At 39.9% G+C, this 15,298-nt stretch overlaps 1 protein-coding gene across 1 annotated transcript; it reads left to right on the top strand.

Moving 5' to 3' along the window:
* Positions 1-1,332: 1,332 nt before the first annotated feature.
* KLHL9 (kelch like family member 9) lies at positions 1,333-5,192 on the top strand. Its single transcript, XM_046023706.1, has one exon. The coding sequence runs from the start codon at positions 1,378-1,380 to the stop codon at positions 3,229-3,231; it is 1,854 nt and encodes a 617-aa protein (XP_045879662.1). The 5' UTR covers positions 1,333-1,377; the 3' UTR covers positions 3,232-5,192.
* Positions 5,193-15,298: the final 10,106 nt, after the last annotated feature.

The raw sequence follows: 15,298 nt of genomic DNA on the forward strand, positions 1-15,298 counted from the left end.
ATATCCATAAAGTGAAAATAAATATAGGGGAAATGCACAAACATTGCTGGTGACAACATTTGGAAAGAAATTTTTATATGTCTTGAATCCTTAGTGTTTATCTAAATAAAGGAGAACCCTTTGTGCCTAGATTTTAGTTTATTAAGAGACTATAAAAAATGAAGTACAAGAAGGTATATATTCAGAAACAAATAATGGCCAAGGGAGACTATAGTATGTAGAGTCACCGGAAAGTTGTGTAGCCATTTAAAAATGTATGAGTGGAAAACAATTTAGAATTGTATTGCACAGCAAAAATTCAAGCTATATTATTTACATACTATGGTCACAATTTGGTATTTAGAGACACATGATATGCATTTTAATTGATTAGTAATATGAAAATATGAACCAAAATTATAATTGAGGTGTTACTAAAATTGTGCAAGATAAAAATCCTAACTCAAGCGCTTTATTGAGGAACAGTTTTCAGCATCTTGCCAGTAGACCCTCTTCTGCGCTTTTTTTTTTTCAATTTATACAAAAGCCGCATTTCATTCAAAGGCAGAAGCCAGGAAATGTAAATCTTAAAGAGAAAGTATGAATTTAGCCGGAGAGCTCCGATGCCGTGCCAAGTTTATACCAAACCGGCAGCATCACATACGTGCACCCGTTGGGGCCCACAGAATCCCACAAACGGAGTAACCCGGAGAGGCCAGCCAGCTCGCTGGCACCCCGCGCCGCAGCTCCCCAACAGCCCCCTCGGCCCCTCCCGCTCCCTTCCTCCCCATCCCCCATACGTCCGCCCACTGACGCGAGCAGGCGGCTGCGCAGCCGCAGTAGTCGCCTCGGCCGCTCCTAGCCCGGGGGATCCTGGGACAAGGCTTTTCCGGAAGGACGGGCTCGGCGTCTGCGGCTAGGCCGGTGTTCCAGGCCCAGACCCAAGCCAGGCCCGTGTTCCAGGCCCTCGTCCCAACACAGTCGCCGAGGCGGCGCTCTGGTGACAGCGGAGGGCGCAGCGGGCCGCTCGCTGAGGTGGCCGGCCTCGCCGCCTCCCGAGTCGGAGTACGTGGCGGCGCCTCGCCCTTGGCCCGGAGCAGAACTGCTGGAGGAGCGGCAGCGCAGGCCTGACCAGGTGAACCAGGTCCCTTAACCGCCTTCTGGTGAATCATCTGCATAATAATCAGATTTGAGGTCCACAACCCTTTGTGGTCCTGTTGTGGAACAGTTTTCGGTGGATGACTGACAGGTGTGTTGTGAGGGGCGCCACAGTGACTGCTTGCCCCTGAAAAGGAAAGCGAGCTCTCCTGCTCTTTGGGCTGCCTCGTTTCCTTGAAAGCTTCCAGGTTCTAACTGCGTGCTCGGCCACAGATCTGTGTGCCAGAGGAAGGCTTTCCCATGAAAGTGTCTCTTGGTAACGGTGAAATGGGCGTCACCGCCCATCTGCAGCCTTGCAAGGCAGGAACCACACGGTTTTTTACCAGCAATACTCACAGTTCGGTGGTATTGCAAGGCTTCGATCAGCTTAGAATAGAAGGCTTGCTTTGTGATGTGACCCTGGTACCAGGTGATGGAGATGAAATCTTCCCCGTTCACAGAGCTATGATGGCGTCTGCCAGTGATTATTTCAAGGCGATGTTCACAGGTGGTATGAAAGAACAAGATTTAATGTGCATTAAGCTACATGGGGTGAACAAGGTTGGTCTGAAGAAAATAATTGATTTTATTTATACTGCAAAACTTTCCCTTAATATGGACAATCTCCAGGACACACTTGAAGCTGCCAGCTTTTTACAAATTTTACCTGTTTTGGACTTCTGTAAAGTATTTCTTATTTCAGGAGTCTCTTTAGATAACTGTGTTGAAGTTGGACGAATTGCTAACACCTACAATCTTATCGAAGTGGATAAATATGTCAATAATTTCATCCTGAAGAATTTTCCTGCATTACTGAGTACTGGGGAGTTTCTGAAACTCCCCTTTGAACGGCTTGCCTTTGTGCTTTCTAGTAATAGTCTTAAGCACTGTTCTGAACTTGAGCTCTTCAAGGCTGCCTGTCGCTGGCTAAGGTTGGAAGACCCTCGGATGGATTATGCTGCAAAATTAATGAAGAATATTCGATTTCCATTGATGACCCCCCAGGATCTCATCAATTACGTGCAGACAGTAGATTTCATGAGAACAGACAATACCTGTGTGAATTTGCTTTTAGAAGCTAGCAATTACCAAATGATGCCATATATGCAGCCAGTGATGCAGTCAGATAGAACTGCCATTCGATCTGACTCGACACACTTGGTCACATTAGGAGGAGTTTTGAGACAGCAGCTGGTTGTCAGTAAAGAATTACGGATGTATGATGAAAGGGCACAAGAATGGAGATCTCTAGCCCCCATGGATGCTCCTCGCTACCAGCATGGTATTGCTGTCATTGGAAACTTTCTTTATGTAGTTGGTGGTCAAAGCAATTATGATACGAAGGGAAAAACTGCTGTTGATACAGTTTTCAGGTTTGATCCTCGGTATAATAAATGGATGCAGGTTGCATCATTAAATGAAAAGCGCACATTCTTCCACTTGAGTGCCCTCAAAGGACATTTATATGCTGTTGGTGGGCGAAGTGCAGCTGGTGAACTGGCCACAGTAGAATGTTACAACCCAAGGATGAATGAGTGGAGCTATGTTGCAAAAATGAGTGAACCCCACTATGGCCATGCTGGAACAGTGTATGGAGGCCTAATGTATATTTCAGGAGGAATTACTCATGACACCTTCCAGAATGAGCTCATGTGTTTTGACCCAGATACAGACAAATGGACACAGAAGGCTCCAATGACCACAGTCAGAGGTCTGCACTGCATGTGTACAGTTGGAGACAAGCTCTATGTCATTGGTGGCAATCACTTCAGAGGAACAAGTGATTATGATGATGTTCTAAGCTGTGAATACTATTCGCCAACCCTTGACCAGTGGACACCAATTGCTGCTATGTTAAGAGGTCAAAGTGATGTTGGAGTTGCCGTCTTTGAAAATAAAATCTATGTTGTAGGTGGATATTCTTGGAATAATCGTTGTATGGTTGAAATTGTCCAGAAATATGACCCAGAAAAGGATGAGTGGCATAAAGTTTTTGACCTTCCAGAATCACTTGGTGGCATTCGAGCTTGTACTCTCACAGTTTTTCCACCTGAGGAAAACCCTGGATCACCTTCTAGAGAATCCCCTCTTTCAGCACCTTCAGATCATTCTTAGGACTAAAATGTAGTACCTTTGCAGTGCATCATGGATAATCTCACACTTCCCCTTCGGTTGTATCTTATAATGATTGGTACAGTTATTAGATAAAATGGTAATTGATGTTATTTGTCTTGTTTGGTTCTGTGTTTATCATATGGTTAACAAATGCATTCTGAAAATGTATTCAACATAGCCAGCTGTTTTAACAAATGTAAAAAGATACGTAGAAAAATGTTTGAGATGTGTTTGTGGTGTTGTGTAAGTCAAATTGTAGGTGATTGTAGTATATGTATAATTATGTTCATTATGCTTCAGAGCTGCAAGTTTTCATCTTTGACTTCAAAACATCAAAGGGAGGCTGCCTGCCCTGTTCTAAAATAAACAAAAGGTCACCAAATATTATCACCTACCTCCCTTTTCTCATATAGTTTTTGACATCGTTGCCAATTCACCCAATTGAGTGCGTTCAGAATATGTGAAGTTTCTTAGATAGGAGAAGTAAACAGTGTAGCCCTAAGTCAGGGTTTTGTATCTCTCTCTGGAGAGAGGGAAGGGGAGAGAGAGAATATAAATATGTATGTATGTACATTACATACATGTGTATATACATCCATACATCCATACACATACACATTTAATTTTTAAATTGATTGGTATTTCAGCTATAGGGAAATTGTTTTTAAATTAATTTTTTTCTTCTACCTAGCAGCTATTTCTATTCAAGTGGGAATTCAGTACCAGAAAATAAGTATAGAGTCATACTAAATTGAGATAGATAAGGGCTACAACATATTAGGTTGACTACCAGATCTGTCATTTGGCTAAATTGTTATTTCAGATGAATCATATTACTTTTTCTGCTGTGTATTGTTTTCTATAGAGTTGCTTTTATACAGGCTATTTAGCAGAGTTCAGGTTTTTGAGAATTGGTTTTGCTGAGTAAGTTTAAGTAAGCTCTGCTATTCTGCCTTTTTGTTCAGTAAAACTTACACGAGGAAAGCTAAGAATGAAATATGCTGAACAAAGCTGTAGGTTTTTAAGTTCAGTCTCCCAACTTAGTCATTCTAACATGATCGTTTGATTTGGGGTGGTTGCTCTAGGCAGTGTACGTCCTGAGCTTTGTGGGATCTGCCTCAAGGCTGTGATCTGAGCAAGCAGGAGATAGACTCAGTTCTGTTTCAAATCAGAAAAATGTCCCTTTGTCTGTGTCTAAAAAATGGGACCAACTTCAGATTCCCTAAGAAGCCAGTTACAGAAAGCCTAGGCCACTGCTGATTTTCAGACAGGTACTAAAGTAGATATTCAGCCTCTGAAATACCAGGGGCATCCCTACTGGTTGAGAATCATATGGGGAGATCTTAATGAGATCTTTTCAGTGAATAGGAGTCATAGGAGATCTTTGTATGTAGTGAGTGATTCTGGAGAGGTACTTTCCTGAAATAATTGCCTACCTGAAGAAAAATTTACATATGTACATTCACATACATATAAATATATCCCTACACTTGGGAAGTTGTCATAGTATAAATCAGGAATGATCTTCTCTTCATTGACAATCCCATAATACAACTCAGGAACCCAGACAAAAGGAATTGGCTTCCAGGGATCTGAACCTTACTGCCCATACAAGTGTTGATTCATTTTAATGCTTTTTATGATTTCTGCCTTGGCAGAAAATTTCATACTTTCTATGTTTTTTTAAATGACTGATTTTTTATTACTAAAAATAGCACAGTTGAGTACATTTAGAAAATAGAAAAAGTAGAAATTGATGTTAACTTTGTGCATTAAATAAGCAAGAAATGGCATCCCAATCATTTCTTTATTAATGAGGTAAAATATTTGTGTTTTTTGAGTAGCTCTGTTTCCTCTGAATGTTCATGTCCTTTACCCTTGTGATACCTATTGGACTTGCTTTGTTTTTTTCATACCAAGTTATAGGATCTCTTTATATAATAAATATAATTTAACTGGCATTTGTTTGCATTGATTTCTTTTTCTTAATCTATTACAGTTTTACAAAGGCAGGGCCATTCAGTTAATTTTAGAGATAAAATTTGTCCATCTTTTTGCATTTTGACCTTTTAGGGATAATTCTGTGGTTTTTTGTTTGTTTGTTTGTTTGTTTTATGTAGTATTGATGTATTACTCTTGGTGCTAATTCTCACCTGCTGAGGTGGTATTGCCCTGCTTGCCTTCTGTTCTGCACAAGCTTTTCTCTTTACCTTGTTGAAAAAAGGTTTTTGCCTTCTATTACAGTTAATTGTTGCTTTGTAACTAGCTAAGAATTGCTTAACTAGATAAGCTAACTACTCCACCTATATCCCCTACCTCCAGCCTCACACGCTCCACCTCTCACCCTTTTAGAATTTTCTGCAGTGGACAGCTATCTTGGCAGTCCTAGAGTAGGTGACTGATGGTATGCTAATGCTACTAATTACACCTGGAATTCTTTGTTTATAGATAAAGAAATTTTCGGTGACTTTAAAATGATTGGAAAGAGATTTTACTTTCATAAGCTGATAATATTTTATGGGAAATTAAGACTGAAAAAAAGGATAAAATACATTAGATATATTTTTTTTAAGATTTTATATATTTATTTGACAGACAGAGATCACAAGTAGGCAGAGAGACAGGCAGAGAGAGAGAGGGAAGCAGGCTCCCTGCCAAGCGGAGAGCCTGATGTGGGGCTCAATCCCAGAACCCTGGGATCATGACCCGAGCTGAAGGCAGAGGCTTTAACCCACTGAGCCACCCAGGTGCCCCAACACATTAGATATTTTTAATGTTTCTTATTTTTCTAAGTTTCAAAATTAATGTTCATTAGTTTTTCTGATTATAGAAGTAATTTATGTGTATTATAGAAAGTCAGGAAAATAAAAGTGAAACTGTTAATGATCAATGATTTCCACATGCCAAGGGTAACTTCTGTTAACATTGGATATATTATACATATACATAGGTACAGACATTTGTTAAATATTTTTCAAATATGCCAGACCCTAACCTAAAATCTGGATGATAAAAGGAAATAAATCCAACTTTGAAACACATACACTGCTATCATTATGACTTTCTTCAGGTTTTATAAAATATTTATATATTAAAAAATAATGTGCTTTTTTCCTAATTATCAAATACATGTGCATTAAGAAAAACAGATTCTGTTTTTACTCAAATCCATACTTCTTTTTTTCCCTTCTCGCCAACAGAATTCCTGTAGTTTACCCATAAAGCAAACACATTCATTCATGTTCGTATTTTTCTGGTTCATAATTAAAATTACCTGGTTTTGATTACAAAGACAAAGTATTCTCCTACAGAACATTTCATTCAAAACTACAAAAACATACCATCCAAGAGAAATAAAACCAATGTCCTATCCACAGCTCAACCAATTATTAACTGAAAGGCCCTAAGCTCTCAAAGCTAACGTTTACCCTTTTGTCAATGGCATTATGGTGGGTATTAATAATTGTGGTATCTGGGCACCTGGGTGGCTCAGTGGGTTAAGCCGCTGCCTTCAGCTCAGGTCATGGTCTCAGGGTCCTGGGATCGAGTCCCGCATCGGGCTCTCTGCTCCACAGGGAGCCTGCTTCCCCCTCTCTCTCTGTCTGCTGCTCTACTTGTGATCTCTCTCTCTCTGTGTCAAATAAATAAATAAAATATAAAAATAAAAAATAAAAAATAATTGTGGTATCTTATCAGAATTACAAGTTGAGAAGTTACAAAGTGATTGGCATAAGACATGCACAGCATTTAGTGAAGGATAGTTGGTACTAATAAAGTTGGCATTTTGCATCATAATTTTTGACTTCTTTTTTTTAATTAACATATAATGTATTATTTGCCCTAGGGGTACAGGTACAGTACATAGCACTCACCATAGCACATACCCTCCCCAGTGTCCATCACCCAGCCACCCCATCCCTTCCTCCCCTGACCCTCCACCAACCCTCTGTTTGTTTCCTGAGATTAAGAGTTTCTTATGGGGACACCTGGGTGGCTCAGTTGGTTAAGCGGCTGCCTTCGGCTCAGGTCATGATCCCAGCGTCCTGGGATCGAGTCCCACATTGGGCTCCTTGCTTGGCGGGGAGCCTGCTTCTCCCTCTGCCTCTGCTGCCACTCTGCCTGCCTGTGCTTGCTCTCTCTCTCTCTCTCTCTCTCTCTCGCTCGCTCTCTCTCTCTGGCAAATAAAAAAAAATTTAAGGGCGCCTGGGTGGCTCAGTGGGTTAAAGCCTCTGCCTTCGGCTCAGGTCATGATCTCAGGGTCCTGGGATCAAGCCCCACATCGGGCTCTCTGCACCGCAGGGAGCCTGCTTCCTCCTCTCTCTCTGCCTGCCTCTCTGCCTGCCTCTCTGCCTAGTTGTGATTTCTCTCTGTCAAATAAATAAAATAAAAAAAAAAATTTTTAAGTCTCTTATAGTTTGTCTCCCTCCCCAGTCCCATCTTGTTTCATTTTTCCCTCCCTTCCCCCACGACCCCCCACCCCCGCTTCTCAAATTCCTCTTTTTTCACTTAGCATGATACCATCTAGTTCCATCCATGTTGATGCGATGACAAGATTTCAGGGGGTTTTTTGATGGCTGCATAGTATTCCATTGTGTATATATACACATCTTCTTTATCCATTCATCTATTGATGGACATCCAGGTTCTTTCCATAGTTTGACTATTGTGGACATTGTTGCTATAAACATTTGGGTGCATGTGCCCCTTTGGATCACTACATTTGTATCTTTAGGGTAAATACCCAGTAGTGTAATTGCTGGGTCATAGGGTAGCTCTATTTTCAACTCTTTGAGGATCCTCCATACTGTTTTCCAGAGTGACTGCACCAGCTTACATTCCTACCAGCAATGTAGGAGGGTTCCCCTTTCTCTGCATCCTCACCAACATCTGTCATTTCCCGACTTACTAATTTTAGCCATACTGACTGGTGTGAGGTGGTATCCCACTGTGGTTTTCACTTGTATTTCCCTGATGATGAGTGATGCTGAGCACATTTTTATGTGTCTGTTGGCCATTTGGATGTCTTCTTCTTCTCCTTCTCCTTCTCCTTCTCCTTCTCCTTCTCCTTCTCCTTCTCCTTCTCCTTCTCCTTCTCCTTCTCCTTCTCCTTCTCCTTCTCCTTCTTCTTCTTCTTCTTCTTCTTCTTCTTCTTCTTCTTCTTCTTCCTTTCTTCTTCTTCTCCTTCTCCTTCTCCTCCTCCTCCTCCTCCTCCTCCTCCTCCTCCTCCTTCTTCTTCTTCCTTTTCTTCTTCTTCTTCCTTTTCTTCTTCTTCTTTTAATTTCTTTGAAAGAGAGACACAGCGAGAGAGGGAATATCAGCAGGAAAATTGGGAGAGGGAGAGGCAGATTTCCTGCCAAACAGGGAGCCTGATGCGGGGCTCCATCTCCTGGGATCATGACCTGAGCTGAAGGCAGAGGCTTAATGACTGAGCCACCCAGGCACCCCCATTTTGGATGTCTTCTTTGCAGAAATGTCTGTTGTTGTCTTCTACCCATTTCTTTTTTTTTTTAAGATTTTTTATTTATTTATTTTTTTATTTTATTTATTTGTTTATTTGACAGAGAGATCACAAGTAGACAGAGAGGCAGGCAGAGAGAGAGAGAGAGGGAAGCAGGCTCCCTGCTGAGCAGAGAGCCCGATGCGGGACTCGATCCCAGGACCCCAAGATCATGACCTGAGCCGAAGGCAGCGGCCCAACCCACTGAGCCACCCAGGCGCCCCATCTTCTACCCATTTCTTGATTGGATTATTTGTTCTTTGGGTGTTGGGTTTCGTAAGTTTTTTTTATAGATTTTAGATACAAGCCCTTTATCTGATTTGTCATTCGCAAATATCTTCTCTCATTCTGTCTGTTGTCTTTTGGTTTTGTTGACTGTTTACTTTGCTGTGCAAAAGCTTTTGATCTTGATGAAGTCCCTGTAGTTCATTGTTGCCCTTGCTTCCCTTGCCTTTGGCATCTTTCTAGGAAGAAGTTTCTGCGGCTGAGGTTGAAGAGGTTGCTGCCTGTGTTCTCAAGGATTTTGTTGGGTTCCTGTCTCACATTGAGGTCTTTCATCCATTTTGAGTCTATTTTTATGTGTGGGGTGTAAGGAAATGGTCCAGTTTCATTCTTTTGCATGTGGCTGTCCAGTTTTCCCAGCACCATTTGTTGAAGAGACTGTCTTTTCTCCATTGGATATTCTTTCCTCTTTGTCAAAGATTAGTTGACCATAGAGTTGAGGGTCCATTTCTGGGCTCTGTATTCTATTCCATTGATTTATATGGTTTGACTTTAATTTTATCTTAATGATTTTCATAGGTTATTTTTCTTAGAAAGTATTAGATGTCTGTACAATTTTGCACTCATGAATGTACCTTCATATTTTTTTCCATTTCCCTATGAGTATATTTAAATATCTACCCTAAATATATCTATTGTTAATAGATTAATTAATTAATCTATTAAATACCCTCATTAGAAATTGATCAAGATTTAATATTCCTACATAAAATTTTGTCCATGTCTGACTCTATAATAAATTCCAAAGAAGTAAAATCTGAGTCAAATAGTGTAGGCTCTTAAAATATATTCCAAGAGTGCACCAATATGCATTTCCAGCAGAATGTGTTTAGTGATTATTTGGAAGGAAATCTTTACAGTTCTAGTTTTCTTGTTTGGATTTTTTCTTCTTTTCTTATTACAACACTGAAATTTTTGTTCATTGAGTATGTGTATTCTTCACTTGTGAATCATTTTTTCCTGTCTTTTACTTTAAATCTCTTATTTGCTGCAAAGTCTTTTTTTTTCTCCATTTATGGCATTTTTATGGGGACAAGTCTACTCAACTTTTTAGTTGAGATATTATGGACATGTATTAGTTGAGGTCCACAATATAATGATTTGAGATATATATAGATATAGATATATAATCACCACAGTCAGTATAATTAATATTCATCACCACACATCGGTACAAATTTTTTTTTCTTGGAATGAGAACATTTTAAGATTTACTCTCAGGTGGGGTACCTGGGTAGCTCATGGGTTAAAGCCTCTGCCTTTGGCTCATGGTTTCAGGGTACTGGGATTGGGCTCTCTGCTCAGCAGGGAACCTGCCTCCCTTCCTCTCTCTCTGCCTGCCTCTCTGCCTACTTGTGATCTCTGTCTGTCAAATAAATAAATAAAATCTTTAAGAAAAGAAAAGATTTACTCTCAGCAACTTTCAAATATACAATATTATTAACTGTAGTCACATGCTGTACCCTATATCCTAATTCATTTTATAAGTAGAAGTTTGTACCTTTTGACCACCTTTACCCATTCCATATAATGCAGTCAAATATGTCCATCTTTTTTGCATTTTGAACTTGTGGTGGTAATTTTGCTGTTTTTTTACATAGTACTGATGTCACATTTCTCATCCTTATCAGTTGCTTTATCAGCTCTAATTCTTAACTTGCTAAGGGAGCATTTGCTGCTTATCTCTTATTCAAATTGCTTTTCTTTCTGATTGAAATGAACATGAATTTTTAAAATAATTTTTCAAAAATCCCTTTTACATTAATATTAGTCTATTTACAGTAAGTATTTTCCCATCTTATTTCCTTAAGTATGTGTCTTAATATGCAAAATTTTTTTGGCAATGTAGTGAAATTACTTTTCCTTTGTCATTTTTAAATATTTTCTAGTGTATTTTTTCCCACTGTGGTATGGTATAATTATCCTAGTAATTTATGTTATTGTTATGAATATCACTTTTTACTATACTTCTAGCATAAAATCTAATGTATGTTTTCAAATTATTATCCAGTTGTTCCCATCACCCCTTTTTGAATAATTTTTACTTTCTCCCTGAATTTTTATGCTTTTTAAAGTCATATAATAAAATCTTATATGGGCCATTTAGGGTCTTTCTTCAGTTCCAATAACCTTTTCTTCACGTTTTTGGTATATAGATTGCTGTTTTGAATGAGATTTTGTTTTCACATTGTATTCCAAACTTTATTGCAAAAGTATAGGAAATGCATGGGTTTAGCATGTTGGTTTTTTGACATCATTACTGTCATTGATTCTTAAGTTTTTGGATGAAACATTAGTCTCATTGATTTATAACAGATTTTTGGGTGGATTCTCTTGTGTTTTCGTCTTAGAGAATCATATTATATTATCTGTATAGTATAAAAACCTTGTTCTATATTATTTGTATCATAACTTGAAAGATTGGTTAATACTTCCAGGAAAATTATAGTAGTGACACATGTCATCATGTCTTATAGGTAATTTAATAGGGGTGATTGTAGTTTTCTAATTTCTTTGTTAAAGAGAGATGTTCTTGCTTTTGTTCATCGAAGGTGATTGTTCACAGTGCAGAACTGGTAAAGTGTTCCTTAACCAAATGCATGAATAATAAATTTATTCCTCTATTTACTTCATAACAGTGAACAACCACTTTCTAGGGACTGATATTATTCTGCCATCTACTGGTTGGAATTAAAAGTCCTCATTTTAGACGGATTCCAGAAAATATATCTCCTTAAAAGCAACAGCAAAAAACCCCAGAAACCCCAGTAATGACAAAAACTACAATAAATTTGTGCAGCATCAAGTCTTCACACACCCAATTACCTAATAAATATGTAAAACCTATGATAACTTGGTGGATATAGTGGGTCAGATAATCAAAGGAAATGTATTTTTTGGCATCAAATAAAAATATACATTTTAAATTGCTTTGACCTTTATTTAATTGATTAATCCATATAAACTGCCAACTACCTAAAGTCTATAACATTTTTAAAGGATTTTATTTATTTATTTATTTTAGAGAGCATGGGCCAAGGCATTGCACATGGGAGGAGGAGTAGAGGGGGAAGGGAAAGGGAGAGGGAGAGAATCTTAAGCAGACTCCCACTCTGGGCTTGGAGCCCCACAAGGGGCTTGATCTCATGACCCTGAGATCATGACCTCAGCCAATCCAAGAGTTGGAAGCTTAACCCACTGAGCCAGGCAGATGCCCCCAAAAGTCTGCAACATTTTATCTAAGCATCCACACCCATTACTGCATGCCTTCCTTCAGGGGACGGTGGGCAGGGAAGACATTCCCCATTCCTTTTAAATTTTTTTAGCAAAGAGCCTCATTATGAAGACACTTATAGAGTAAATATTTTGCAATAACAAAGAATATAATATGCAATATATCCAGGTATAAATAAATCTGACAAACTTACAATATTCAAAGGGCTTTTTATATTGGCTTGCCCATATGGATGCTAGGATCGGATCACTGCTCCAGTCACATGGCTTTCACTCAGCCCCAACAGCAACGTATTTACACAACCACACAGTAACTTCTGAACCAGCTGATGCAAATTCTTTAGAGTACCATCCATGGGCTCAAAGAAAGCCTGTTTCTCAGCTATGGGAACAGTAAGAGTGGCATAACTACCCATTTCTAATTCTCCAAAATACTGTCTCAGAGTAAAATATTCTCATACATAAAGCATTCTTTTCCTCAGGATGGATATGACTGAAAACAGGTGACTTCTTACTGATGCCTCCTGAAGGCTATCAAGAGTACACATAGTCCCATATTTCTTTTCTAGATAGAGCTGAATGAACAAGGTTATACTTCATGCAATCTTAGAACAAGAGGAGTATAAAGCTGATGACAGCAGCCAAGGTCAGGTGTTTCATTGTGTAGAGCCCAAACCGCCGTTCTAAGTCCACAGAATGTTCCGGCTCTTTACTGATCGGTCTTCCAGAAAGCTGTTACTATACAGGTAGAGGCTTATCATCCTTTGCCCATCAGCACCATCTGTTTATGTATGAGTCAAAGGGCAGGTCTAATTTTTACTGACTCAAACAACTTTATCCTAGTTGGGAAACATAGTTTATCACTTGCAAGTGAAGGAAATATTCTTCCATCCAGGAATTCGTGATTCATAAAAACACTAGGGGCGCCTGGGTGGCTCAGTGGGTTAAGCCTCTGCCTTCCGCTCAGGTCATGATCTCAGAGTCCTGGGATTGAGCCCCACATTGGGATCTCTGCTCAGCAGGAAGCCTGCTTCCCCCTCCCCCTCTGCCTGCCTTTCTGCCTACTTGTGATCTCTCTCTCTCTGTCAAACAAATAAAATCTTTAAAAAAAAAACAACTCTAATCCATTGTAATCATTAACCAAAACATACTCAATATAGAATCCTAGAGTCTGTAATAACATTTATTTCTTCATACTAGGCAAAAATTTTTACTTCAGTTTTTTATTAATGTCTCCAACCTTCGCTAGATGAGAAAATCACAAATTTCATAAAACCTTCTATATATCACGTATACAGACACACATGAAGATGTCACTTAAGCTCAAAGACTAGGGAAAGAGTTTTCTAACCTTCAAGATTGCTCTCCGTTCCTGAGCTCACCCAGGCCCTGAACCGTTGACTTTATCCTGCAAGAGGGGGAGGTTATGGATTCCATTGACACTGTCCACTTCATTCACTTCTTGGGTTTCAATATATTCTATATTCATCCTCACCACTGATCTGGGAGCTAATTCAGCCATGCACAACAGGTTCATGGCTCTCATTCAGGGAACCTCTATGTGTAGGCCAAACTCATGATCTCTCTCCACTTAGCTCCCAGACCCAATGTCTAGAAATGGATGAGGATTCCCTGCTGGGCGCTTCCAGTTAGTCCACATTCCCAGTGTACAACACCCTGCTGACGTGAAGTATCTACTGGTACAGAAAAGAGAAGCCCCATCAAGATCTCAGTAGCAATCAGGGGTGTAATTTTGAGAATGACTGAAGTCTGATGAAGCCTTGATCTTACGCAGAGACAGGAGTGGGGAGGGGGCTTTATTCAGGAGAATGACAGAATTAGCCATCTTATCACAGCCATGAACCAGACCTGAACTATAAACAAGTCACCAACTGGACGCTTTATCTTAAAAAATCATGAAAACAACTGATCATTCTGGTCCATTGCTCTTGCCTGTGGTTGTTACTACACCTCAGTGACGTCACAGGACCCAGCTGTTCTAGTTGAAAAAATGGGCAGTTTTTGAATACTTAATCACACACATGTTCAGGGTGCTGTTAGGGAGATGAGTAAAGATGGTGGTATCAGGCACAAGAAACATGCAGGACCTGCCAACCCCTAAGCTCCAGGCCTGCACAGAAAGAGTGATGGGTTTGTCTCTAGTCCACCTTATTTTTAACCCCCCACTGCTGGCTTTCAGGAGACTAAGGGCACAGAAAAAAAAAAAAAATCTCAGCAATAGTCTAACTCCTGAACAGCCTTGTGCAGCTCTTAAAAATGCCTTCACGCCCCAGACCTAAACTCTTCCACAGCCCCAATAATTCTATTCTCCTTACCCAAATTGGGCATTTGACCTATAAAACCTTCCTTTATAAATATCAAGGATATAGTCCTGAGAAACATTATTCTCTCACATTATAGATTACTATCTGCTTCTCTGATTGCACATTTCTGTGTACCCTCATTTTGAAGACTGTGAGCCACATGGCCACTTGGACACAAAAGAACAGCAACCCAATTTCCAACCTAAACGCAAAGCTTCATGTAACAGGTTTTCATCCTCTACCATTCTAGTTTCCAGGGAAACAGGAACAGGATTCTCCGCAGTCCCATGGCCCATGGGACAATCCTCTCAGCCTCTGAGTGATGATTGCTTTCTTACCAATGACTACCCCAGCTCCACTGTGTTCCTGGGGCCTCCAGGAGAAACACTAGCTCACACCAGCTCAAGCTCTCTTGCCCAGAGCCTGATATTCTTTTCCCTGATTTCCTTAGAATCATTAGTCCAAGTTCAAATCCTAAAAGAATTCCCTTTCTACCCCTTCCTACTGAACTTTATCATGATTCTTCATGATAAATGCTCTCACAGCAGAAGTTAAGACTTGGTTTGACTATAGATCTGTTGCTGTCGGTCTACACCTGCGGGGCTTCATTACATTCCAGGAAAGGAAGGAGTGTGAGAGTAACCAGAGAGTAAGCACAATCTTCAGCCCCATCTGTGCTGTTGGTGGTCAGAGAGAGGATCGTTTGCTGCTAAATTTGGGGGGGGGGAGT

This window comes from Meles meles, chromosome 11 (genome assembly GCF_922984935.1).
Source record: "Meles meles chromosome 11, mMelMel3.1 paternal haplotype, whole genome shotgun sequence".
NCBI classification, from domain to species: Eukaryota; Metazoa; Chordata; class Mammalia; order Carnivora; family Mustelidae; genus Meles; species Meles meles.

Coding starts and splice junctions, on each gene's coding strand:
- KLHL9 (XM_046023706.1), top strand. CDS start 1,378: ATGAAAGTGTCTCTTGGTAACGGTGAAATGGGCGTCACCGCCCATCTG.